The 27,857-nt window shown below is 46.2% G+C and overlaps 1 protein-coding gene across 2 annotated transcripts in view; it reads left to right on the top strand.

The window, feature by feature from the left end:
• LOC126336595 (E1A-binding protein p400-like) overlaps nt 1-27,857 on the top strand; it is a 161,086-nt gene that overhangs the window by 79,818 nt on the left and 53,411 nt on the right. The window contains exons 2-3 of one of the 2 annotated variants that reach the window (XM_050000460.1): nt 18,290-18,643; nt 26,551-26,787. In XM_050000460.1, coding sequence (XP_049856417.1) covers nt 18,290-18,643; nt 26,551-26,787 — 591 coding nt within the window. Of the gene's footprint in view, nt 1-18,286; nt 18,644-26,550; nt 26,788-27,857 lie in introns of both variants that reach the window. The other variant, XM_050000459.1, reaches the window with a different exon arrangement.

The following is a 27,857-nucleotide window of genomic DNA, read 5'->3' as shown; positions in this document are numbered from 1 at the left end:
ATGTAATATTATGGGCTGCAGAAAATATCTGAATTTATGCTCAGATCGAAAGCATTAATACAGAAAATTCCACAACTTCCTAAGTAGTAGGTGGTCCACTAAAAGCAACCAGCGATACTTCAACACTCCATATGCAGGGAGTTGCGGGTAATGTGCACACAATGTGATCATCGGCACTTTAATATGAACGCATTTCAGTGTGTCACTTGTTTTTCCTCTATGTCTAACATATCAAGTAGTTTACTACCTGATGTTTTCTGTACAGTAGTGAATGCACCACTAACTGGACTACGCATGTCAGTAGAGACTAACCTTCTTCGAATCAACACATCCCTTCTCCAATACCTGAGCTGCTGCCCAGGTCAAAATGAGCATTAATGGTTTGCACTGGCCACGTGTACTTGGAGGTACTAACCAACCTGACCGGATACTACTCCTGATAGCTGAAATTATTAGTCTGTAAATGAAGTAAATACTTATGTAATGTTATTCACTACACTGTCTTCAGTCAGCAATAAAAATATCTGCACTTATACCCCTAACATCCTATATTTTGTTAGGTGCTTCATGCGTTCACGAAACAATTATCGTCTGTTATTTCACCTCCATAGCATAACAGGGCTCAAAGCTCAGAATTTTAGATTCTCTCATCACCTTTCGTATTCAAATTTGTTTCTTTCCCGGTTGTTTCTGCCAGTACATATACTGAAAATACTGACAAGCTATACATCCCAGAAGTTGTAACGCAACTCGAACGCTGTTAAAACGCCGTGAAAGGCGTGGAAATTAATTTGTAGCCCTCTATTTGGCGTAGCTTCATAATTTTTATAAAAGAATTGTTTTAGTTTTCTTGTTCGGGCTTATGGGGATTTCTGAATATAGTAAAATTTATTTAAAAGTACGTACGTTATCTTGCTCATAAGTAATTAAATCCATCAAAGACCTGAAATATTACTTTATTTTTATGTAACGCATTCTAAATGTGGATATTTTGTATGCAACTGAACTGACGAGGCCTGCATGAGAGTTTTCCCTGGTACGCGACTTTTTAAGAAATATATCGATTGGAAGATCACAGTTGTTGTGGAACCTTATGTATATGTATCATCTGTCGACAAAATGCCGCACTACACAGCTAAGTCCTGCCAAGTATGAGTAACTATTGGAAGGCTGGGAGCAACACTATCGGTTTTAATCTATTAACATTCTCAGTGGTTGTACAGAGACTATTGGAAACCACTCTTCTTTGAGTGAGATATTGTCAGCTGCACGTAAGGACCAGAAAAAGAATAATTTCCTTACAATACATCGCTATTTGCAAAGTCTACGTATGTTAACTATACCTACATATACTCGTATCCACTTGATATCCACGTGAGTGCCTACTATCACGTATTAAAAACATAATTGCGATATATTAAACTATTTAAGAAATCCTCAAGCAGTCCATGGGACTTTTTATAGCTGGATGAGAGCAAACCTAGGTAACCCGATGGCAATGATGACACGCTATTTTGAGGTGTCTGAAATATTTGTGGAGGTTCGCAGTGTAGTAAACATTCATCAAAAAGCGACTTATTCGGTAATAAAGTAAGATAGATTGCGGTTACCACAAGACTTGAGACATGCGTCCAAGTTATTTGTTCGCTTGAGCATACATCAAGGCTCAAGTTATGCACAAAGTCACGCCAGTAGAGGAAAGCGAAATAGAAGTCAGTTTAGAAATGACGGTCGTTATTCTCCGGATATTGCAGTCACTAAGCAACTTCAGCCGGTACTCCATGTAAAGGATGTAAACTCTAAGAGTCGCAACCGTGTCGGGAAGCGCTTTCTCTTCTCTGTCGAAAAGAAGGGAAGTATATGTCGTTTTAGCATTTATTCAGCATGGTCGCACATACAACTCCGGGAACTTTTTAAGTCATACGTGTCGTATCGTGAAGAACAATTGGAACTCCTACAAAAATCATCATTACTTATTCGCTACAGCTCGCCTGTACTTCTGAAAATGACAAGAAAAGACTGTGAGGAACACAAACTAATATCTATTCTGAAAGTAGTAGAAAAATAGAAAGATTCTGGCTCTAGAATACAGGCCTCGACAACAGTTTTGATGAAAATCGGAAGTGCTTTCCAGATTAGAATACTAGATAGAAGCGGATATCGTGTCTGCCGATTTAGGGCACAGTGTCACTAGGTCATTGTTACGAGATACTATGTAGACATTGCTCGGAGCTTTCAGAGACTGTGTCTCGTACGCACTGTACAGTTCGGAGCAAACTGCCAATTTCTTCACTGACTGAAGGAAGGAATTGCCTTTGGGCGTATCAGTCACCTTATGTCCTAAGGGATGGATCTACCCACAAGTATTCCTCATACAGTCGTAAAGGGAGTACCGCTATCTTTTCAACCCGAAGCCAAATTAAGGTAGTCGAATGACAATCGTGATAGATCGACGTAGCTAGTGTACTTCTCGGTCCAGGCTAAAAAAAATCCTGTGTGGGACAATTTGCCCAAGTACGTTAACATTGTCCTCCCAGACGATGGTTAAAATTAGAAATTTTTGCATGGACCCCATTAAGAAATCTCTGAGATCGCTGGAAACGTTGCGCCGTACGTTGAGGATTGTATCCATGCAATCTAGTCGACTTACTCTACTCGTAGTGTCAGGAGAAGTTTGCCACTGAAAACGACTGAATCCAGAGCCTCGACACAGGGAATCACAACTGTTGCCAACCCTCTGTTAGAATGAATATGACTCGTTTCTTGTGTAGCTGGCATACTTTACTAATGGAAGAAGTAGGTACTACCGTAGAATGTTAGAACACATTTTATGCTCGCATATTACGAGCTTTCTGGAGACCGAAAATTTCCTCTGTAGGAATCAACACTAAATCCGAGAACAAGGATAGTACCAAACGAAGTTGGCTGTGTCTGTGCACGAGATCAAGAAGGCAGAAAGCGCCCGCCCCAATTTTGATGCCTGTCCCTTACATAATGGAGGATGTTCGATATATTGCGACACTGACAACACTGACACCTAAAGTACACGATGTGCACGGAATATCACTCTAGCTTTGTGATTAGACTGAAGAATTTCAAGCAAATAAAACACAGTATGTCATTCCTAACGGAGAGGAGTCTTCAGACATAAACGTTACTTCGAGCGAATTATAGAACCGATACTGTACACATTATTAACAGGGTGTAACGAATATAAGAGCAGATATTTTTGTTTGGTATCTTAATACGTACACACATCGGTGTGTTGATCGTTTTTTTTTTTTTTTCCTGCCTCGAACAATCTTACCACAAACACGTCAGGAACTATACTACCTCATTTTTTCCAGGCGGTCCTAACTGCAGCACTAAGTGGGTAATATCTGTGAGTATAGACTAACCGTTTTGCGTCCACGTGTCCACACTGCAATGCAGGACTTGCAGCCCAAGGGACAAGAACCATTAATGGCATGCTTTTGCCACATTTACATGGAGATACTAGCGAACTTAAAAATATATGACTTGTAATAGCTATAACTATTAGTCTGCAAATGACGTAAATACTGATGTAATGTTGTTTAGTACACCGTTATTATCTCCAAGAGAAATATCTGCACGTGGCTCGTTACTCTAAAAAGATGACTCTGTTAGCGTGACAGGACAAATTGTCCTAATGTAACATCTGTGAGGGAAAAGGCTGTGCAGAGTAACAGTCCTGAAATGGACTGTCCTGACGAGAGTCCGGACCTGAACCTCATGGTACCACATTAGGATGGGTCAGAATATCGATTCTGATCTAGACCCCAGCGTCCAGCATCACTACATTGTCTGGTTTCTAATCTCGAAGAAAACTGGGTTGCCATTCCTCTACAGCCATTTAGACGGCCTACTGAAAGTATCCGCAGTATCAAGCCTTCATAAAGGGGAAGGGTGGACTCGCACACTAACAGGTGTCCAGATACTTTAGATGAGATAGTGTACATCGGCACCTATACTACTCTGCAAACTACCTAACAATATATGGCAGAGCGTAACACCCTCACTCCTCCCCCCATTTTCACACATTTTCCTGCAACAATCGCGATTCGTGAGCGGGAAGAAATGTCAGTAAAGTTCCGCATGTGCTGTAATCTCTCTAGTTCATTGTCTTCTCACGAGACATACGTAGAAGAAAGCAATGTGCTGTTATCCTTTCTGGCAGCGTAAACTTTCGAAATTATAACAGTTCAACACTCTGTGATAGCACAATGCCTTTCTCGTAGCGTCTGCAATTGGAACTGGGTGAGCATCTCCGCGCCACTTTCGCCCTTCTTAAACTAACCTGCGAAGAAGCGTGCTGCACTTCTTGTCATCTTCTTTTTTTCCTCTACCTGGTAACGGATTCGAACCAATGAATATCAACTACTGATCGAACGTTAGTATTGAAAACTACCTCCTTTGTAAGTGGACTACGTGTCCTAAGGATTCTTCTAAAGCATCTTCCTTACCTGTGATTAGTTTTATGGATGCATACTCCAAGATGTTTGATGGATGTGATAGCTTCAAAGGTTGTTCGACAATCATGCAATCATACAGTGACGGCTCGTTCCGCCTATTTATAAACAATACGTTACATTTGTTTATGTTGATGGATGACTGCCAATTCCTATAACAAGCGTCGATTCTCTGCAGATCTTCCTGCATTCCACTACAATTTTATAGCTTTGCGACTTTTCTGTATACAATATTACCATCCGCGAACAAACTCAAGGAGCTTCCGACACTAGCCACACATGATACAAGGTAAGGTTCTCCAGACATTTGGCAAACCCAGAACCCTACCATCGGACTGCAAAGCGTATACCGTGGTTCGCCATTCCAAATGGCCAGTAGTGTAGTTCTAAGTTCTATGGGACTTATGACCTCCGATGTTAAGTCCCATAGTGTTCAGAGCCATTTAAACCATTTGAACCCAAACTGCTTCAGCCAAATGCTGGGATGATTCCTTTGAAATAGCACCGCTGATTTCCTTCCCCATCCTTCCGTAACCCGATCTTGTGCTCCGTATCTTATGACCTCATTTTCGACGGGACGTTTAACACTAATCTCGCCCTCCCTATTCATTACAAGCACTGCCTTCGGACCCTTCCACCTGCCAGAACTCTCGCTGTCCGTGGACGCCTGAGGGCTCTCAGCCCGGTACCGCTGTGGGAAAGAGTCAGCCGGTTCCTTTGGGAGAGTAAATGGGTCGGAAATCCCACACGCCCCGCCGGACGTGGAGCCGCCACTTTCCGGCGGTCAGCGCCGCGCCTGACCTTCGGTACACCTCCGGCCGCTGCTTCGTGGCCGCCATCTGTGGCGATGGCGAGCGGGGCCGTGCATTCATCACCACCGCGCCGTGACGTCACGCTGAAGCGACCAGGCGAAAGTGGTCCGCGGCGCGAGCCGGCGCAGCCAGCCCGGCCGTCGTTACTGGCCGGCTCACGCAACTGGCGCGACTCCTACGCGCTGCTTCCTCGTAACACCGCGACTCACCGCAGGCAACGCCCTTCTCCTAACGACGCATTGTAGCGGAGGCCGCAGTGGGCATTACCACGCTGCCCAGCAAGCGTCACGTAACTGGACTACGTAGCCAGTCACTTTCCGTGCTGCCATACTACTGCCACATCACACACGAACGACCAACTGGAAAAATTTCTAAGATGTATAAACGCAGATTAAAGCGACAAATGAAAATTTGTAACACGGCTGGGATTCGAACCCGGCTCACTAGGCAGATGCGCTAACCATTAACGCCGACCTAGCACAGTAATTTTCCACAACTGCAGCCTCCCTGCTCAACCCAAATTTCCATTAACGTCTAAGCCTACATGGTATTCTGCCTAAACTCGAACGGCATTATAGAGTTTCTGCAATTGTGTTTCGTTCGATGCCGAGGTGCTCTTGCAGTAGAAATGGAGAGCGTCTGCAACGCTGTAGGAGTTTAGGGGGAATACCATGCAGGCTTAGGCGTGAATTGGAATTTGGATTGAGCAGGAAGGCGTACTAGCGCAGTTCGTGAAATTGTGCAAAAGCACTGTGACGGGGTGGCGTACTGGTAATGCATCTGCCTAAGTGCGTAGGACACTTGGGTTCGAATCTTGACCTTGGTACAAATTTTCGTTCTTTGCTTCAGTTTGATATGTGTAGGATGTTGGAGACTGGAAAGGTCTCTTGAACCATATAGTTTTATTTGCAAATTTCTGAAGTAGCAGAGTTAAAATACAGGGAGTGAAAGCTTATTCACAACTTCTGCATTAACCACACTGCACATTCGTGATTCGTAGGATAGGAAATGGCAGCAGTAGTTGAGAATTTGTTCAATCTCTACATTTACCAAGAAACAAAGGAAACCAAGGCGATATACTGGAAACGGAATTAAAGTTCGGGGAGAAGAAATAAAAACTTTTGGTTTTCCACTGTCTCTGTAATTTTCTCAGAGACGTCAAAGGACTGATAAAAACAGTTGAAGAGAACTAATAGCGTGTTGGAAAGAGACTTATGAAGATTAACAGCGTAAAATAAGGTTAATGGAATGAAATCGAACAATGCTGAGGGAACTACGTTGAGAAATGAGACGCTAAAAGTAGTTGACGCGTTTAGCTATTTAGGCAGCAAAATTACTAATAAGAGAATATAGAAGACGTAAAACAAACCCTGGCAATGGTAATAAAAGGATCACCAAAAAGAGAAAAATTTATTCATCGACTTGTCTGAAGATATTTGTCTCAGTTGTAGTCTTGTACGGAAGTGAAACGTCAACTGTAAACATTTCAAACGAGAAGAGAATAGAAGCCTTTAACAGGTGGTGTTAAAGAAGAATGCTGAAGATTAGACAGGTACATGGAACAATCAATGAGGAGGTACTGAACCGAGTAGGAGGAAAAAAGTATGTAGCACAACCTCACTAAAGGAAGTCTTTGGTTAACACAACACAGACAACAACACAGTCTGTTTGGTAATGGAGGGGAGTGTAGTGGTCAAAACTAGTAAAGGGAGACAAATGCTAGAATGGTTCCAATGGATGTAGTCTGGAATACTAATACAGAGATGAAGAGACTTGCATGGGATGGACTAGAGTGTATTCGAAGTGAAGATCACAGTAGTGACCAAATGGGAGCACTTAACAACTATGCTATTCTTTCTTCACTGTTGACTATTTTTCTAATACGACTTAGCCTTCTCCAGTTTCATCGAACCTGGATACGCAACCATGTGAAAAAATAAGCTTAAGACAAATACGACGAAACAAACAGTAAATGTATGTGGCGTTTGAGGATACATGATCCTCGAAACAATAATAGTAGCTCACGTAACGTACCTATTTTCTTAATCAATTAGTCATTTTCCTCGATCTCGAACATTTAGTCGATACGTATGGATAGCTGCCGGTAAAAGGGTGCACTCCCATTGGTTTACATGTGACAGGTATTTACACTGTTTTGTGGTAGCAACATACATAACTTCTCTTTCACTTAATGCATACACAGGTGGACATTAAAACGGCCATACTGCGAAGAAAAGAAAACATACATCAAATTCCCATGGAGTGTACTACACACTTGGATGTGCAAATGGTAACCATTACTGTGCGAATTACAATATACGTAACGCCAGGTACATCCGATATGTAAGGAAAGATTACAAGTGGTTTTCTCATTCAGAAACCGCATTTGTTTATGAGAAAATCGTGTTGCGCATCGTGCAAGAAAGAAAAATATATAACTATATACAGGGTGTAACGGGTATAAGTGCAGATATTTTTATTAGTGATTGAGAACAGTGTCATGAAGAGCGTTAGACAGGTATTTACTTCATTTGCAGACTAACAATTGTAGCAATTAGAAGTAGTATGTTTTAGGTCGGTTAGTACCTCCAAGTACATGCGGCAAGAGCAAGCTATTAATGCTATTTTTCCTCGGACAGCAGGTCAGGTGCTGAAGTGCGGACGCCTGGGCGCAAAACGGTTAACCTAAACTGACAGCCGTAGCTCACTTAGTGGTGCAGATACGTGACCGCAGAATACATCAGAACGTAAACTATGTGATGGTTTTCTGGGAAGAGTGTTCGACGCAGAGAAAAAACAACCAACGCACTGATGTGTGTACATACGAGAATTAAGGTACCACATATAAAAATATATGCACTTACACCCGTTACACATTGTATATAGTCATTCTACAACAACAGGGTCTTGCTCTACTAAGATCGCGGTTTATCGTTCCGTCATTTTTTTGCTAGTGATTATTTATATCCCATGACCGGTGTGTGAATATGGAATCGATGGGTGCAGGGGAAAAAGTCACGATCTGAGTGTCTCCGTGTGGCTAGTGCATGAGAAGAGTAACATATTGTTCTCTTGGTCACGCAGCATCATACATCCTGGTCAAGTAACTTTAGTCAGGAAATAGGATTGTTTGCAGCAGGTCAGCTATCTACACGGCATGTGGCACTGTACCAGTTCAAATGGTTCAAATGGCTCTGAGCACTATGGGACTTAACATCTGAGGTCATCAGTCCCCTAGAACTGAGAACTACTTAACCTAACTAACCTAAGGACATCACACACATCAATGCCCGAGGCAGGATTCGAACCTGCGACCGTAGCAGTCGCGCTGTTCCGGTCTGAAGCGCCTACCACCGCTCGGCCACTGCGGCCGGGACTGTACCAGTACCAGTAATACCAGTGCTCAGAGCGATTTGAACCATTTGATGAATAAATGATGATAACACAACACCCAGTCGCTGTGTGGAGGCTGATGGGAGGTCCCTGCCCATAACGCTCCAAACGTTCTCAGCTATGGAGCAATCAGGCGATCTGGCAAGCCAAGGTACCAAGCACGAAGACAAGCAGTAGAAACTCTCGTCTCGTGCGGACTGGCACTATCTTGCTGAAATATAAGCCCAGGATGGCTTGCCGTGAAGGGTAACAAAATGGGGCATAGAATTCGTCAACGTAGCGTTGTGCTGTAAGTCGCCGCATATCAAAAGCAAAAGAGCTTTGTTATGAAATGAAGTGAGATCCCCCACTACCTCTCCTGGCTGTCGGGCCATACGGCGCGCAAGAATCAGCGGCATCTCCAGCCAGACATGTCTTCGCTAGCGATCGGAGATCAGTTCGAAGTGGAACTCATAACCGAAGATAATTCTACTCAAATCAATGAGAGACTAAGTGGAAGACTATCTGGAGACGCCCAGACAGCTGTGGGATACCATTGTGTCTGCCAAATGGATCGACAATCTGAGTGATGGTCGGGGATGAATTTTCATGACAGAATCTCTTGGTTGTCATCCCCCGTCACTCTTACAGAACAGGGCTATGTCGGCGATATTATACACCTGATCTTTTGTTACGCTTCTTGGCAAGCCAGCCTGGACTTACACTTCAGCAAGACAATGCCCATTCTCATATGTCGAGAGTTTCTATTGCTTGTCTTCGTCCTCGCCGAACCCTACCTTGTGGATCCATCCACAACTGAGAACACTTCGAGCACCATGGGCAGAGTCCTCCAAACCAGTTCAAGATTTCGAAGATTAAAGGCGTCAAATGGACAGAATGTGGCACAATATCCCTCAGAATGACATCGAACACCTCTGTCAATAAATGACAAGTCTAATAACTGCTTACATAGGATCGGAGGTGCTGGAACGGGTTAGGGACTTGCTCAATTTGTGAAGCTCTTTCTCTTCAATAAATCAACCATTTTTTTCCGAAATTATCATCATTTGCCTATTTGTATATGCAAATCACATCTACAAAATTCTGTCCCATTCGGATAATTCATTCATTGTGTGTTGTTTCTTTTATTTTTTGCCTTGAAGTGTTACGCCGTGTACACACAAGAAGTAAGCGTCCGTTACTTGCTATCCTTTGTGGTGTGACGGCTTTAATGATGTATTGTTATTGTTGTTGTTGTTGTTTTTGTTGTTGTGGTCTTCAGTCCTCAGACTGGTTTGATGCAGCTCTCCATTCTACTCTACCCTGTGCAAGCTTCTTCATCTCCCAGTACCTACTTCAGCTTACATCCTGCTGAATCTGCTTAGTGTATTCATCTCTTGGTCTCCCTCTACGATTTTTACCCTCCACGCTGCCCTCCAGTACCAAATTGTTGATCCGTTGATGCCTCAGAACATGTCCTACCAACCGGTCCCTTCTTCTAGTGAAGTTGTGCCACAGACTCCTCCCCAATTCTCAATACCTCCTCATTAGTTACGTGATCTACCCATCTAATCTTCAGCATTCTTCTGTAGCACCACATTTCGAAAGCTTCTATTCTCTTCTTGTCTAAACTATTTATCGTCCATCTTTCACTTCCATACATAGCTACACTCCATACAAATACTTTCAGAAACGACTTCCTGACACTTAAATCAATACTCTATGTTAACAAATTTCTCTTCTTCAGAAACATTTCCTTGCCATTGCCAGTCTACATTTTATATCATCTCTACTTCGACCATCATTAGTTATTGTGCTCCCCAAATAGCAAAACTCCTTTACTACTTTAAGTGTCTCATTTCCTAATCTAATTCCCTCAGCATCACCCGACTTAATTCGACTACACTCCATTATCCTCGTTTTGCTTTTGTTGATGTTCATTTATACCCTCCTATCAAGACACTGTCCATTCCGTTCAACTGCTCTTCCAAGTCCTTTGCTGTCTCTGTCAGAATTACAATGCCATCGGGAAACTTCAAAGTTTTTATTTCTTCTCCATGGATATTAATACCTACTCCGAATTTTTCTTTTGTTTCCTTTACTGCTTGCTCAATATACAGATTGAATAACATCGGTGAGAGGCTACAACACTGTCTCACTCCCTTCCCAACCACTGCTTCCCATTTATGTCCCTCGACTGTTATAACTGCCATCTGGTTTCTGTACAAATTGTAAATAGCCTTTCGCTCCCTGTATTTTAACTCTGCCACCTTTAGAATTTGAAAGAGCGTATTGCAGTCAACATTGTCAAAAGCTTTCTCTAAGTCAACAAATGTTTTTGTTGTTGTGGTCTTCAGTCCTCAGACTGGTTTGATGCAGCTCTCCATTCTACTCTACCCTGTGCAAGCTTCTTCATCTCCCAGTACCTACTTCAGCTTACATCCTGCTGAATCTGCTTAGTGTATTCATCTCTTGGTCTCCCTCTACGATTTTTACCCTCCACGCTGCCCTCCAGTACCAAATTGTTGATCCGTTGATGCCTCAGAACATGTCCTACCAACCGGTCCCTTCTTCTAGTGAAGTTGTGCCACAGACTCCTCCCCAATTCTCAATACCTCCTCATTAGTTACGTGATCTACCCATCTAATCTTCAGCATTCTTCTGTAGCACCACATTTCGAAAGCTTCTATTCTCTTCTTGTCTAAACTATTTATCGTCCATCTTTCACTTCCATACATAGCTACACTCCATACAAATACTTTCAGAAACGACTTCCTGACACTTAAATCAATACTCTATGTTAACAAATTTCTCTTCTTCAGAAACATTTCCTTGCCATTGCCAGTCTACATTTTATATCATCTCTACTTCGACCATCATTAGTTATTGTGCTCCCCAAATAGCAAAACTCCTTTACTACTTTAAGTGTCTCATTTCCTAATCTAATTCCCTCAGCATCACCCGACTTAATTCGACTACACTCCATTATCCTCGTTTTGCTTTTGTTGATGTTCATTTATACCCTCCTATCAAGACACTGTCCATTCCGTTCAACTGCTCTTCCAAGTCCTTTGCTGTCTCTGTCAGAATTACAATGCCATCGGGAAACTTCAAAGTTTTTATTTCTTCTCCATGGATATTAATACCTACTCCGAATTTTTCTTTTGTTTCCTTTACTGCTTGCTCAATATACAGATTGAATAACATCGGTGAGAGGCTACAACACTGTCTCACTCCCTTCCCAACCACTGCTTCCCATTTATGTCCCTCGACTGTTATAACTGCCATCTGGTTTCTGTACAAATTGTAAATAGCCTTTCGCTCCCTGTATTTTAACTCTGCCACCTTTAGAATTTGAAAGAGCGTATTGCAGTCAACATTGTCAAAAGCTTTCTCTAAGTCAACAAATGCGAGAAACGTAGGTTTGCCTTTCCTTAATCTTTCTTCTAAGATAAGTCGTAGGGTAAGTATTGCCTCACTTGTTCCAACATTTCTACGGAATCCAAACTGATCTTCCCCGAGGTTCAGCTTTTCCATTCGTCTGTAAAGAATTCGCGTTAGTATCTTGCAGCTGTGACTTATTAAAGTGATAGTTTGGTAATTTTCACATCTGTCAACACCTGCTTTCTTTGGGACTGGAATTACTATATTCTTCTTGAAGTCTGAGGGAATTTCGACTGTCTCGTAGATCTTGCTCACCACATAGTAGAGTTTTGTTAGGCCGGGCTCTCCCAAGGCCCCCCCAGGGGCTCAGCATTCACTTGCTGAGTACGGGCTTGGCGACCCCGGGGTCCTGAGCTGGGGACTGGTCTGCGCCGCCAGTGTCCTGTCACCGTAACCCCCGGACATGCTTCAGCGACCACCGTACGGCGCGGCGGTGAAATGTTGTGTGCTGCGGGGAATGGTAATCTTGGCTTGACCGCCTGGATTGCGAGGAAGGCCAACCTCTATAAAAACCCCTCAATCTTTCGGTGTGCTCCGCGCCTAGAAGATGCATGGCTGTTGGGGTGGAACAGTCGCAAGCGGGCAACCTCTGGGGCACCTGCCGCACCCCAGTTGTATAAGGCTTACTCAGGCACGCGGGGCTCTGTCTGAGCGGACTTTTAGTTCCCTAGCTGCTCGTGGGACCACAATGGACCCTTCGACCTCTACATTTCCCCCTACCAGTGGCTTGGGTGGGCCGCTGGTAGGAAAACACACCCAATCGAAAAAGCGGCTACGCGCTGCGAGTCCTCCAGCGCCTGGTGTTGCTAGAGATTTAACAGAATGTAGTAACGGAGCACATGCTGATAATCAGAATGTGTTTTTGATTATTAAAAGGAAGGAGGGTAGCTTTGAGAGGGTTTCTCCCTTTTACATCCACAAGGGTCTTGAGGGAATTGCAGGAACACTGAAATCTGTAAAGCGACTGCGCAATGGGACTCTGTTAGTTGAAACTTCTAGTTCCCGTCAAGTCGCTGCCCTTCGGAAAGCAAATTGTCTAGGAGAGTACGCTGTCGAGACCGAGCTCCACTCCACTTTGAACTATAGTAAGGGTGTTGTGACGTGTAGGGACTTGGTGGATATCCCCATAGACGTGCTAAAATCTGAGTGGGCTGACGAAGGAATTGTTGACGTGCAGCACATTATGAAACGAGTCAATGGGGACCTCGTCAAATCTGACTCGTTTATTCTCACATTCAGTTGCCCGAGACTGCCGGAGCATGTTAAAGCGGGTTTCTTACGTTTGTCCGTACGGCCATATTTCCCCAACCCAATGCGCTGTTTTAAATGTCAGCGCTTTGGGCATACTACGTTGGGGTGCAATGGAATAGCCACGTGTGGTAAATGTGGTCAGCCTGCCCATGACGGAGCCGATTGTTCATCGCCTGTGAAGTGCGTGAATTGCTCTGGGAGTCACCCTGTCTGGAGCCGGATCTGCCCCATCTATCTCGAAGAGCGGAAGGTACAGGAGATTAAAACATCTAAGCGCATCCCCTATGGTGAGGCCAAGAAGATCTTTAAGGCCATGCAACCTCCTGTGTTTTCCACATCTTTCGCTTCCGCTCTCAAAAAACCGGCACAACTGGCCACTGTTGCTACACAAACGGAGGTTGCTAGTGTTAGCACTAAAACCTGCGCTTGCCAGTGCACTTGTGCTGCTGCGGTTGTTTTGCAATCTGCGGCTCTCCCCGCTACATCGGACAAGGCCGTGGTTGCTGACATTGAGGTACTTCCAGCCTCCCCCCATATGGCGCCTTCTGCCCAGGCGAGTCAACCTCCAACTGTTGACAAGGCTCTGCATTCCAAGCCCCCCAAGACAAAGCCTCAGAAGATGAAGGTTCTGCCACCTGAGGAGACTAGTCAGCGTCGGTCCGATGATGATGCCATCGTGCTGTCTGACATCTCCCGTGGGTCGTCATCGGATCTTATGGACATTGATGTCGACCGGGGGCGATCTTCTCGCCCCAGGAATAAATCTCCGGCCAGTACGGTCTCTCCTCCAAAGCACAGAGGCAGGGTGAAAGTTCAACCACCCTGATCACTGGCTCCCATATTACAGTGGAACCTGAATGGTTTCAGGACGCATGTGGCCGAATTACAACTCCTCATACGAGAGTGCCCCTTGTGCTTATGTCTCCAAGAGACACATTTTCGGGCCACTGATTTTCCTTCTTTACGCGGCTATACCGCATATCGAAAAGATGATCTGACGGGGCAAAGGGCAAAGGGTGGTGTTGCAGTTTTTGTCCGTGATGTGCACCCCTCATCTGAGCTCCCTCTCGTCACCGACTTGCAAGCAGTTGCAGTTGACATTCTTGTGGGTCGGAGGCTCACAGTCTGTTCTGTTTATTTACCACCTCCGGATGCGATAGACACTGAGGCTCTCATGGACCTTATTAGCCAACTCCCTCGCCCGTTTCTTCTTCTGGGGGACTTCAACGCTCATAATGTCTTATGGGGCTCTCGGACTACTTGCCCCAGGGGTCGCATTCTGGAAAGCGTCATGATGTCTGAAGAACTGTGCCTCCTCAACTCTGGTGCTCCCACTCATTTCTGTACTGCTTCCGGATCGTCATCGGCTATTGACCTTTCCTTTTGCTCTCCAGCACTCGCGGATTCTGCTCTGTGGGAGGCTGCAGCTGACCTCCATTCTAGTGACCACTTCCCCCTCTGGATTCGCCTCCTGGATGAGGCTGTGGCATTACCAGTGCCGCCCCGGTGGCACCTTTGCGGAGCTGACTGGACACTTTTCAGCCAACTGGCTGTTTTGGAACACCGTGCCAGCGTCCACGAATGGGTAGACCATGTTGCAGCCGTGATCTCTCATGCTGCTGAATTGTCCATCCCACGGTCATCCGGTCATCCCAAGAGGCGTCCTGTCCCTTGGTGGACCACTGAGTGCCACTCAGCCATCCGCGCCCGCCGTGCAGCACTGCGCCGCTTCAAGTGCCGTCCCTCAGCTGACAATCTTGCGGCCTTTCGAGTGGCAAGGGCCAGAGCGCGGCGGGTGATTAAAGAGAGCAAACGACGGTCATGGCAATCGTTCTTGAATTCCATCTCTCGCTCCACTAGTTCTACGAAAGTATGGGAAGCCATCAGGAGGATTTCCGGGAAACTCAGCCAGCTACCTGTCACGGCATTGCTGCATCAGGGATGTCTCCTCACGGCGCCGAGAGACATTGCCCAGACACTGGCCATGCATTTTGCGGAATCTACCGCCACTATTAACTGTGATCCAGATTTCTGCCGCTACCGCACTGCCGTCGAAAGGGGTCACTTGGACTTCCGGTCTCTAAATTCTGAACCCTATAACTGCCCCTTCACAATGTGGGAACTGGATTCTGCGCTGTCTGTGGCTCATGATACTGCGCCTGGTCATGATCAAATCCGGTACAGCATGCTGCGGCACCTGTCGCTGCCATCCAAGGAAGTTCTCCTGAACTGTTTCAATATGATATGGTTATCTGGCACGTACCCTGACTCGTGGAGGGAGGCAATTTTGATTCCCCTCCTCAAACCAGGGAAGGACCGAACGCATCCCAGTAGTTATCGGAGTATTGCCTTGACGAGCTGTGTTGGGAAGACGTTGGAACGCATGGTCAACCGCCGCCTGGTTTGGCTGCTCGAGACCAGGCAACTCCTTAGCCCCTCTCAGTGTGGCTTTCGGAGATGTCGTTCCACTATAGACAACTTGACCCTGCTTGAGGCCGCCATCCAGCAGGCCTTTCTACGTAACCAGCATTGTCTAGGGGTCTTCTTTGACATTAATAAGGCGTATGACACTACTTGGCGCCGCCTTATCCTCAATCAACTCCATGAGTGGGGCTTTCGTGGCCGTCTCCCCATCTTCATTCGGTCCTTTCTTTCTCACCGCCTCTTTCGGTATCGGGTTGGTAATGTGCTATCGGATTTGTACGTGCAGGAGAATGGTGTTCCTCAGGGCAGCGTTTTAAGTGTCACCCTCTTTGCCGTTGCTATTAACAGTATCACGTCCACTATCCGGAGTCCTGCCCAATGCTCTTTGTTTGTGGACGATTTTGCTGTTTTCTGTTCTTCCTCCAGTCTTGTCAGTGCTAGTCGGCAGTTACAGCTTACGATAAAGCGCTTAGAGGCATGGACTGCAAAGACGGGTTTTACCTTTTCTGCAGACAAATCTGTGTGTGTTCATTTTAATCGTTCTCGGCGTCCTTTTCCCTCCCCTGAATTGCGTCTGAGGGACACCGTTCTTCCTTTTAGAGACACTGTGAGGTTCCTGGGCCTCACTTTTGATTCCAAGTTGTCGTGGTTGCCTCACCTTAAAGACCTCAAGGTGCGGGCCCTGAAGGCACTGAATATTTTGAAGTGTCTGAGCCATCGGTCCTGGGGAGCAGATCGGGCGCGTCTGCTGCAGTTTTATAGGGCTTTCGTCCGATCGCGTCTTGACTATGCTTGCACCGTGTATGGGTCAGCAAGGCCTTCGTATCTGAAGATCCTTGACGCAGTACACCATGAGGGTATCAGGCTGGCCACTGGTGCCTTCCGTACCAGTCCCATCCCCAGCCTGTGTGCTGAGGCAGGGGAACCGCCGCTCGCCATCCGGCGGAAACTCCTCATGGTGCGACGGGTGTGTCATTTCCTTGCCTGTCCTACCTCCCCTGCGTACCCTACCGTTGCCCGACCGCCTATGGAACGTCTCTTTTCCAGTCGTCCCAGGGCAACAAAACCATTTGGGATTCGAGCCAAGCATTTGCTTGAGTCCCTTGGTGTGGAGCGTGTGGCCCCCCAACGACAAGGTTTTACTCGCCTGCCTCCCTGGTTGCTCCAGAGGCCCAGCATCCTTTTAGACTTGTCGGAGAACCGGAGGAACTGCACTCCGGCGTTTGTTTTTACCTCCTTATTTTACGATATTTTAAACCAGCATCCGGACCATGTACCTGTATTCACAGATGGCTCTAAACAGGGGGACTCTGTTGGTTGTGCTGTTGTTTTCCCTGATCGAGTCGTCAAGTTACGGCTTCCTGCGGTGTTTACCATCCTCGATGCCGAATTGTTTGCAATATTGCGGGCATTGGAGCAGATGAGATGTGTTCCCAGTATTAAGTTCCTCATCTGTTCTGACTCCCTGAGTGCCCTTCAGACCATTCAACACTTGTACCGAGCGGATACGGTCGTCCAGAACATCCATGATGCCCTACTCCACCTGCAACGGCAGGGGAAGGAGGTTTCTTTCTGCTGGGTGCCGGGGCACGTGGGTATTAGGGGAAACGAACTGGCGGATGTGGCTGCCAAAGATGCATGTTCCCTCCCTCACGTTGTTGAATGCGCCGTCCCCCTCCATGCTGTAACCTCCCTTTTGCGTTTTCGTGTTATGCATCAATGGGAAGAGGAGTGGTTGGCAGTTTCTGACAATAAGCTGCGTCTGGTAAAGGCCACTACGCGACCATGGCGTACGTCCTACCAGTCATACAGGCGGGATGAGGTTCTGCTCACTCGCCTCCGCATTGGACACAGTCCCTTCACGCATGGTTTTTTACTCCGGCGGGAGGACCCCCCAATCTGCAGTGCTTGTGGCGTCCAGATTACTGTCCGCCACATTTTACTTGACTGTCTTTTATTCTCTGACCAGAGGGCGGTGGTTTCCTTGCCACCGGATTTGTCCTCTATTTTGCAAGACGACGCAGCGACTGTCGTTAAGGTTTTACGGTTTTGTGTCCTGTCCAATCTGTTGCCTCGGATTTTAGGGAGAAGGTTTTAATGTGCTGCTGGGTGACTGGCGCACCCAGTTTTTAGGTAAGAGGTCCGCCAGTCACGATTACCTCCTTGTTTCACTTCGGTATCAGTTCTCTTTTCCTTGTGTTTCCTTTCCTTTTTTAGTGTGTTTCTTCTCCTCTTGTTTTGCCTCTGTATGTGCGCATTTGGAACTGCGTCAGGCCTGTGTCTTTTAGCCGTTCTCCTTGTTCGGCGTCCGTCTTCGTCCCTTCACCGCCTGTGTTCCTGTTTCTATGCGCTTGGGCGCTGATGACCACGCTGTTTAGCGCCCGTAAACCTCAAACACACACACACACACACTCTCCCAAGGCTGTCAGCATGTGCATGGAATGACCCGCCTAAGTGTACAGTAGAAGTAACGTGCCCTGGTGTGTTTGTCAGCAGAAGCTGCTGTGGACTGCGGCGCTCCTCTCGGCGCTACTGAGCGTGGCTTCGGCAGCGGACGCCCGCAGGAGCCGCTACCGGCCGCAGCCTGTGTCCGCCGAGGACGACGGCCCTCAGTACTACCAGCAACCGGTGGCGGCGGCGGCCACGCAGGTGGAGACGGAGCAGGCGGGCGTGGTGCTCGTCTCCAGCGACCCCTACAACGGGCTGTACGGCCGCCAGACCGATCCCTCGGCCGCCGCCCAGCGCTACCGAGGCTCCGCCGGCAGCAGGGCGGCGCTGGCCGCCACGGGCGCGCCGCGCACCAAGGAGCCCAAGCAGCCGCCCGTGCAGACCATCCGCAACTACTCCAAGGTACCGAACCTACCGGTTCTCAGTTACATCGCTTTCTTTCCACGGCTGTTTAATCTGACTCTTAAAACCGGTCAAAATAAGCGGTTTCTGAAATAGTTTTTTGTTCCAATTATTTCTTGCAATAAACGTAGAAATAGAGCAAAGATTGAAAAATTTTCACCCTCTCAGTTTCAAGATACATGGACTAAAAATTCTCCTGCTGATTCTAATTTTTTTGAAACTCTTATGTCTGCCTGGAGTGGCAAACATAAGCTGTAATTGGTAGTAGGACGTGGCCGAGGTGTGACGCAATATCTGATGGCGGAGAAAAGATTAGTCTCAAAGTAAGGCGCCAGCGATCAGGAAGATTACTTATCTTTATTCTCCACACTGAAGCAGGCACCGTCTATTGCTCTCATAGCAAGTAAGCAAGTAGCTACGTAACTGAGTTCACAATACAATTCACAAATCCACAGTGCAATCCAAATCGCAACTAAGTTCTAAGCCCATGTTTGTCATATAAGATCTACACAATAACACTTCGATATTAACACAGCTGGCGAGGAAGAGCGAGTGGCCGTGGCGTCAGTTTTTTTTTTTTTTTCTTTATTGTATTTCAATTCCCCATCGCAGTGGGCTGGCAGCAGCATTTGCTCTGCTCTGCAGCCAAAAGACAGAACAAACAATAGAAGACATTTAAAATTAACATAAAGGAGAAAATATGGTGTACATAGACACAAAAAAGAGGAACATTATAGAAGACAATAGACAGAAAGGGGCGAATGTAAAATAGAGATAAAAACCGTAAAAAAGTAGCGCACACAAAAAACCACACACTGGGACAGTTCAAAGGCGCAGTATGACCAGAGCACAAAAGTAACGACGGATGGCGTAGCACATAACAATCACTGACAATAACAGGAAGTACAATGCCAGCACACAATTAAAATCACACCTCTCGATGCACAGGAGGACAGCATCAAACACAACGCAGACGTGGCACACTGATGATGATCAAAATGGAGGATCTGGCAAGTGCAAGGAGATGAGGGACAAGGGAAGAAGGGAGGAAGGGGAAGAGAGGGGGGAGATGGGATGGTGGCGGGCCATAGAGGGCCAGGGAAGGAGGGATGTGGGAGGGAGAGGGCGAGGATGGGGTGCAGGATCTCAGGGGGTAGGGAGGAGGAAAATCCGCTTTGGAAGAAGGAAGGGGGAGGAAAAAGGGGGCCTTGGGGGGGGGGGGGGGGGGGGACACCTCCAGGTTATAGTTGGGAGGAAGACTATATATATCACGGCGAAGTTCATCATCCAGGAGGGGGAGGTGCTGGAAATTGTCCTGATGGAGGAAATGGAGGGTGTGGAGGTGGGGAGAGGGAGGGATACAGCTGTAGAGGCGCGGCAGTGGGCGGGTGGTGGAGGGGAAGGATGAAACCAGGGGGTGGGGGGCATCGAGCCTGCAGACAATGTAAAGGATGCAGAGATGTTGGAGGAACAGGAGGAGGTCGGGGAAGGGGATGAGTTCATACAGGAGACATGTGGGGGCAGGAAGGTGAATATAGAAAGCAAGGCATAGCGCATGGCTTTCAAGGATTTGGAGGGCCTTGTAAAAGGGGATGGGTGCGGAGATCCAGGCAACGCTGGCATAACAGAGGATAGGACAGATGAGGGATTTGTAGATGTGGAGGATGGTGGAAGGATGCAATCCCCATGTCCGGCCATACTGGTGTTTCCGGAGCCAGAGGTGGGAATGGGCTTTCTGCTGGATGATCTGGAGGTGAGGGATCCAGGTGAGGTGACGGTCGAGGGTGAGGCCAAGGTAACTCAGGGTGGGGGTGGCGTCAGGTCTGTGCTCCCGTTATATGTTGTGGCCATAGAGGGAGCTGCAGGCAAGAACTATTGAATAGTGCGACGTCTTCAGCTGGATATAACGCCTTGAACCTCTGGCGGCTTCGACGTGAAGCTAAGGCCGACCACCGCCCATGTGCGGCCGGGCTGAGCAACGGCAGGACGTGCGTGATTCGGTTAGGTCCGCGGACATAGCAGAAACCCTGCTCTGAAATCATGGGTGTAATTGTGGATCATTAATATTTTAAAGCAGATGAAGTGTTGCAATTCCTTGCAGCATCACTTTGTAAAAATGTGTCCAGACCAGGGTTGGTGCCTTTCTACAATAAGACAGATGTCCAGTGACGACAGAAACTACCATATAGACCAGGTCGGGCCAAGTGTTGCACATTACAAGTACATGTATACCTCAAGCCACGACACACGGCAGCAGGGACGTTATTATACAAATGCGTGGTGTCTGTTCTTTCGGACATGTCCGAAAGGAAAGACAGCACGCATTCATGTAATTGACTCGTCTATATGGGTAATGGATCCACCTTCTTCAGTGTGGATGCACAAGTATCTCCGATCTCCTGTATCAACCTGAGAAGCGAGCATGGAGAAAATGGACAGGGACTACAGACAAGTGGCGTTCAGTGGGAATGTGGGTTGGCTGTGAGGCGCACCTAGATAGTGCAGTTGCGATAACACTGTGTCCCGGATTGCACAGTGATTAACGCAGCTCTCCAGTAAGCAGGAGCTCCTGGGTTCGAATCTCAGTCCAGTACACATTTTCCCCTCGTCACCGCTGATTCCACGTAATGTGCCGATGCAGCTGACATCAAAAATCCCCTCTCTCCCTTTTCCTTTCCTTTCTCCCCCCTGAATTTCCAATTTACATGTAAGGGAGATTATTGCCTCAGCAATACTGTGCCAATTCAATGCCATTTGTCAGTTATTCGTTTCAGTCGGCATTGGTATTAAAATAGCACTGATCGCTTTTCCAAATGAATACCGGTTACACAGCACTAAAATACCAGCATCAGTTTGCATTGGTAAGTTTTTTCCATTGCTACTCCAAGGTTACCTCGCACCTGCCACTGTTTCACAATCTACGACTAGCATAATAACACCATCAGCTGTGGCTATAATTAAAGTGCAGTTACTCACAGGGGTCCAGTGTGGGTTGTAATTATTGTGTTGGCAGCGAAACTTTGCAGATATTGTATTGTGTTAACGCAGAACCGATTTACCCTGGAAAAAATTAGTTCCAATTTTTGCCACCAGGTGCAAATCTGGCGCTGTGAAGGCCAGAAACACGTAGGGGCTGTTCCGCTACAACATGAAATTCTTTAAAACAATCTGCCAGTGTGACACAATTACAGTATTTTAATTGTTAATACATTCCAGTACATAAAAGCTCAAAATCCTTTTACACGAACAAAGCATGAAAACAAATATGTGAAGAAGCAGAAATCACAGTAAATAAAAATGGTGAGGCTATTCCTTCCTGTCAAGAGGCTCTTCCGCCAAGTTTCAGTGTCAAAATCGAAGCATTTACCACAAGTAAATATTTTTCCGCCTCTTTCACCCACACACACTTCGTAAAACAATGTAGCGCATTACTGGCACTTTATCCAGAAGAGCTGCCTATAATACACTCCTGGAAATTGAAATTAGAACACCGTGAGCTCATTGTCCCAGGAAGGGGAAACTTTATTGACACATTCCTGGGGTCAGATACATCACATGATCACACTGACAGAACCACAGGCACACTGACACAGGCAACAGAGCATGCACAATGTCGGCACTAGTACAGTGTATATCCACCTTTCGCAGCAATGCAGGCTGCTATTCTCCCATGGAGACGATCGTATAGATGCTGGATGTAGTCCTGTGGAACGGCTTGCCATGCCATTTCCACCTGGCGCCTCAGTTGGACCAGCGTTCGTGCTGGACGTGCAGACCGCGTGAGACGACGCATCATCCAGTCCCAAACATGCTCAATGGGGGACAGATCCGGAGATCTTGCTGGCCAGGGTAGTTGACTTACACCTTCTAGAGCACGTTGGGTGGCACGGGATACATGCGGACGTGCATTGTCCTGTTGGAACAGCAAGTTCCCTTGCCGGTCTAGGAATGGTAGAACGATGGGTTCGATGACGGTTTGGATGTACCGTGCACTATTCAGTGTCCCCTCGACGATCACCAGAGGTGTACGGCCAGTGTAGGAGATCGCTCCCCACACCATGATGCCGGGTGTTGGCCCTGTGTGCCTCAGTCGTATGCAGTCCTGATTGTGGCGCTCACCTGCACGGCGCCAAACACGCATACGACCATCATTGGCACCAAGGCAGAAGCGACTCTCATCGCTGAAGACGACACGTCTCCATTCGTCCCTCCATTCACGCCTGTCGCGACACCACTGGAGGCGGGCTGCACGATGTTGGGGCGTGAGCGGAAGACGGCCTAACGGTGTGTGGGACCGTAGCCCAGCTTCATGGAGACGATTGCGAATGGTCCTCGCCGATACCCCAGGAGCGACAGTGTCCCAAATTTGCTGGGAAGTGGCGGTGCGGTCCCCTACGGCACTGCGTAGGATCCTATGGTCTTGGCGTGCATCCGTGCGTCGCTGCGGTCCGGTCCCAGGTCGACGGGCACGTGCACCTTCCGCCGACCACTGGCGACAACATCGATGTACTGTGGAGACCTCACGTCCAACGTGTTGACTAATTCGGCGGTACGTCCACTCGGTCTCCCGCATGCCCACTATACGCCCTCGCTCAAAGTCCGTCAACTGCACATACGGTTCACGTCCACGCTGTCGCGGCATGCTACCAGTGTTAAAGACTGCGATGGAGCTCCGTATGCCACGGCAAACTGGCTGACACAGACGGCGGCGGGGCACAAATGCTACGCAGCTAGCGCCATTCGACGGCCAACACCGCGGTTCCTGGTGTGTCCGCTGTGCCGTGCGTGTGATCATTGCTTGTACAGGCCTCTCGCAGTGTCCGGAGCAAGTATGGTGAGTCTGACACACCGGTGTCAATGTGTTCTTTTTTCCACTTCCAGGAGTGTACCTGTTACTGGTTGTTTCGCATCTTCCCCCGACCATAAAGCACTTGGTCTTTTTTTTATGTACGGCCCATCTGAAAAGAAACCAAGAAAATCTGTTCTCTAGAATTTCGCCGTAAAACATTAATTAAACTAATAATTTGACTCAGCGGAAATACCTCCACGCCTACTTGTCGAAATAGCCCCATATGCAGACATTACGAAAGACGCGACAAATCAGATCTTTGTAGAAAAAACCAGCAATATTTGTTGAATACACACTTTGTTCTTATACAAGTAACAATAAGTGTTTAAAATGTCACTTTATTACGTATGGTAGACCTTAATTTGTTAGATTGTATTCTTTAACTGTAGCAGTAATCCATCACAGTTCGTTTATCTCGAAAGTTTTCTTCTGTCCTGTCAATAATCTAACAGAAAACACCCTTACTACAACCGCATACGGTGACAGAGAGATACCCGCACACACACTTAAGGCAAAACAACCTCAACTCTGTGAGGAACGAGCCCAGTGTTGCAACATTTCTTATTTGAGGCACCTTAGCCCCGTGAGCGGAACAGCCAATTTGTACCCTACAGAAATGTTTCTATACGTAATGGATTAGGAAAGGGACGTGGACGGAAAAGGCCAAACAAGTCAGAAAGGCGAAACAGTAATTTTATTATTAATCGCAGCTTACACTATTTGTTCAAAATGAGCACCTAAAACGACGACGAGGTGCTGCATCCGTAAAACAACGTGATCAGCAGCTGCTCGCGCCAGTTCCCGTCATATCTGAACAACGAGTTCCAGTATATTGGTCTTTGGAACAGGTAGAGACCGAACATGTCCTTGGGCGTTCTTTTTTATATCAGCCATGCATCCGGAAAACCTCTGGAGATAATACGTTCATGGAATGTTGCATGAAGTAGGGGAGCTCGGGGAAAGTTTGCGATGTTGACGATTAAACATTTTTAATAAATTCATTTTATGGAAGAAAATATTTTTTCATTGCAAATATTATTAGACTGGTCTTTATTGCAGTGTTCGTAATTATATATCATTTTATCGTAATGTTATTCGAATTTTTTGTGCATTTTAGAAAGTAATGTAAAACTGTCAACTTGCCGCAGTACTGGGGCATTCCCAACGGTGGCTGCTTTGAAATAGGCGGTACTCAGTAGCCCACCTACATTTTTGTCTGTAAATGCCTGCCCTGGATGAGTGGCCATAAAGTTATCACAAGCTTGGCTATAATAGCTCTTTAAAGGTCCAAAACGTGAATCGTCCAGTGGTTGTAGGCGATGGATAGTGTGAGGTGGAAATCCATTCATAACTATATGATGTTCCAGGCAAAATTTGATATCCTCCAGCGTTATGTGAGATTTATGGTTGTCAACCAGCAACAAAACTGGTGATTCAGAAGTTGGCTTAACGTGAGAATTAAAATGCTTCAAAAACATCACAAATGTATTTCCATTACTCCATCCATTGTCACTACAGTGTCCAATTGTTCCTGGTGGTGGTCTTTCTACGAGCTCAGGTCGCATCCGTTTTCTTGCAAAAATCAAAAATGGTGGCAGGTAATATCCAGTAGTACTAATGCAACAAATTATGGTAACATTCCTTACTCTCTCTGCTGACACAATTTTGGAAGCTCTCTTAGTTCCTGTGGGTGAAATGACGTTTGGTAACTTGTTAGACACAGTGGTGAGACCAGATTCATCTGCATTGTAAATAGCAGAAGCAGTAATTTTATATTTCTCTCGCACTTGTTTCAATATTGAGAAGAACATATCAACACTTGGCTTATTAAAACCCATTCCTCTAGCAGTCGATGTTTCCTCTGGTTTCCGTACACTGAATTTAATGTTTTTCATGAAATTTGATAACCTGTGATCACCTGATACCTGGCAACAGGGATGAATGGCTCGGATATACCACACTGCTCTGCTTAATCAAAGACAAGCCTTCTACATTGCTGCTTCGTTATTCCAAAACACATTTTATCCGTTGTTGTCACATAGTCCCTTTAGGTCTTTTAGTTGCACTTCATTAAAAACTTCACGAATTCGTCCACCATGAATAGGTCATTCCTATGAAAATTAAAAATAAATAAGCGACCTGACCCCAGGTCCTACATAGACTCTAAATATGGTTAGGTTGTGGTAGGCCTATTTATTATAGGTTCTAAACCCTATATAGGCTAAATATCACACACATAGACACACGCACGCACACGGTCACACACCCACACTCGCACACACACACAAGCACACAAAGTTATACGAATATTTTTGCGTATGAAACAAACATTCAATCTTACGTCATCTGTTATTTCAAATGATGACGTAGTGTGTTCAGGGATATTGTAAAAGTTTGCTGCACCCAAGCAGGTCTTTCTTCCTTCTCTGACATCTCTTATTGCAGTAGTAGAGTGGCAGTTGTTTCCCGATAGTTCGAGTACATGATCTGTAAAGTCAGTTTCTTTGGGCTGTGCATTGTACAAATGTTCTGGAACAATATAAACATTAACACATAATGCAAACTATGGGATGGTGTAAATTATTGAATATCATGGTTTTTTCACACTGACTCAAGGGATTTCTGCAATGAAGCAATTAATATTATGCACCCCAAACTAACATTGAACTGGTGGAGAGAAGTCGTCGAAACCAACAAAATAAGTACCCACTTCAAGCATTTCACTGACCTTACACAGACTCGTAATAATATACGAGTATGTTTATCGAACAGTTCTAGCTAGAACCTGGTAAAAAGAGAATATTAGACCAGGCAAACATACTTGTTAGACTGTAGAAACATAACTAAATATTCTTCTCGGAATGAATGCATTTGTACAGATCGGACTCCTACGTTCCGTTCGGTTAGTTCCGTAAGACTTCATAATGTTCATCTTCTGCAGTGAATAACGTTGCATGACAGCATCTGTTCCACCTCTCTGTTGTCACCGTCACCATTATACAGCATTTGGAGGTAAGGTAGGCTGACGCTGCTATGTAACCTGTTGTGTTCTGACCAGGTGAACGATGACGGATCGTTCACGTTTGGCTACGAGGCGGCCGACGGCAGCTTCAAAGAGGAGACGCGTGGCACCGACTGCGTGGTGCGTGGCAAGTACGGCTACGTGGACCCGGACGGCAACAAGCGCGAGTTCACGTACGTGTCTGGAAACCCGTGCGACCCCAACAACCCGGAGGGGCGCGACCCCCAGCAGGCTGAGGAGGAAGACGACAGCGGCGAGGAGAACATCCCCAAGGTAAGGCAGCACTAGTTTTGTCAAATAGCCGAGCTCATCCACACTAAATTTATTGCGATAAATCAAACAGAAAATACGGGCAACTCGAAAGCGTCAGACTCTTCAAGTATCTCGGTGAGATTACAGAACCTAAGGGGCTAGAAAACGAAGCACAGGGAGGTCGATTACAGAAAATCGAGAGAGCTCTTGACAGAACACCGAAAATCTACGAGAAAAATGCTTGTCCACACATAAAAAATCAGACGTTACAAAACAGTGATCAAACCTGAAGCTGTGTGCACGAGTATAACTTTTTCAACAGAAAAACCGCTCTGAGAAACGTCTTGAACGAAGAACGAAGGATTATGAGCAACATTCTTGGCGCAACAAAAACGGAGGACAGATACAGACTGAAATCTTCCGAAGCAAAAGAGATTGTCCAAACTAGTAGCAGGCAGTAGAAAACGAAGAAAAAAATTTTATGGACATGTTCAAACATTCCCGACAACGGTTCTTCCGCACAAGATTATGGCACACGTCGGAAAATTAAAGAGTATACCATCGACCCAAAAAGTTAACAAAGACCTCTAGAAAGCCCAGATAGAAGCAGTGGAAGTAGCAGACAGGAATCTGTTCAGTCCAAAGGTAAAGTGTTGGCTAATATAGCCAGAGCCTTAGGACCCCAAAAAACCAGGAGCCAAGGGAACTTAAGAAAGAAAAATGGCCCACGGAGGGAGAATGAGAGCCGCATGGAAGATCAGAAAAATGAAATTACTATGACTGTGTGGCCTAACAGTGTCTACATGCATACACTAACGATGAAAGATATGCGTTCTGAAAGGACGTCTGTGCCACAAACTAATGCAGTTACTAGTGAAACACGTAACTGTAGGAAATTTGAAGTTCAGAGGAGAAATTATGGAAGATTTTGAAGATAATATATGAGTGGGACAACGTGAAGCACCCCCCCCCCCTCAATTACTTTTCAACAAAGTAATCCAAGAGCGGCGAAAATTAAAACCTGTACTTAAAATTGACGAGATAATACGATTTCAAGGCACCAGTATTAGGAGAGACTGTTTTTGCAGCGA

The sequence above is a fragment of the Schistocerca gregaria genome, chromosome 2 (assembly GCF_023897955.1).
Source record: "Schistocerca gregaria isolate iqSchGreg1 chromosome 2, iqSchGreg1.2, whole genome shotgun sequence".
NCBI classification, from domain to species: domain Eukaryota; kingdom Metazoa; phylum Arthropoda; class Insecta; order Orthoptera; family Acrididae; genus Schistocerca; species Schistocerca gregaria.
Note: the sequence above shows the minus strand (reverse complement) of the source record. Positions and strands in the feature narration are given on the sequence as shown.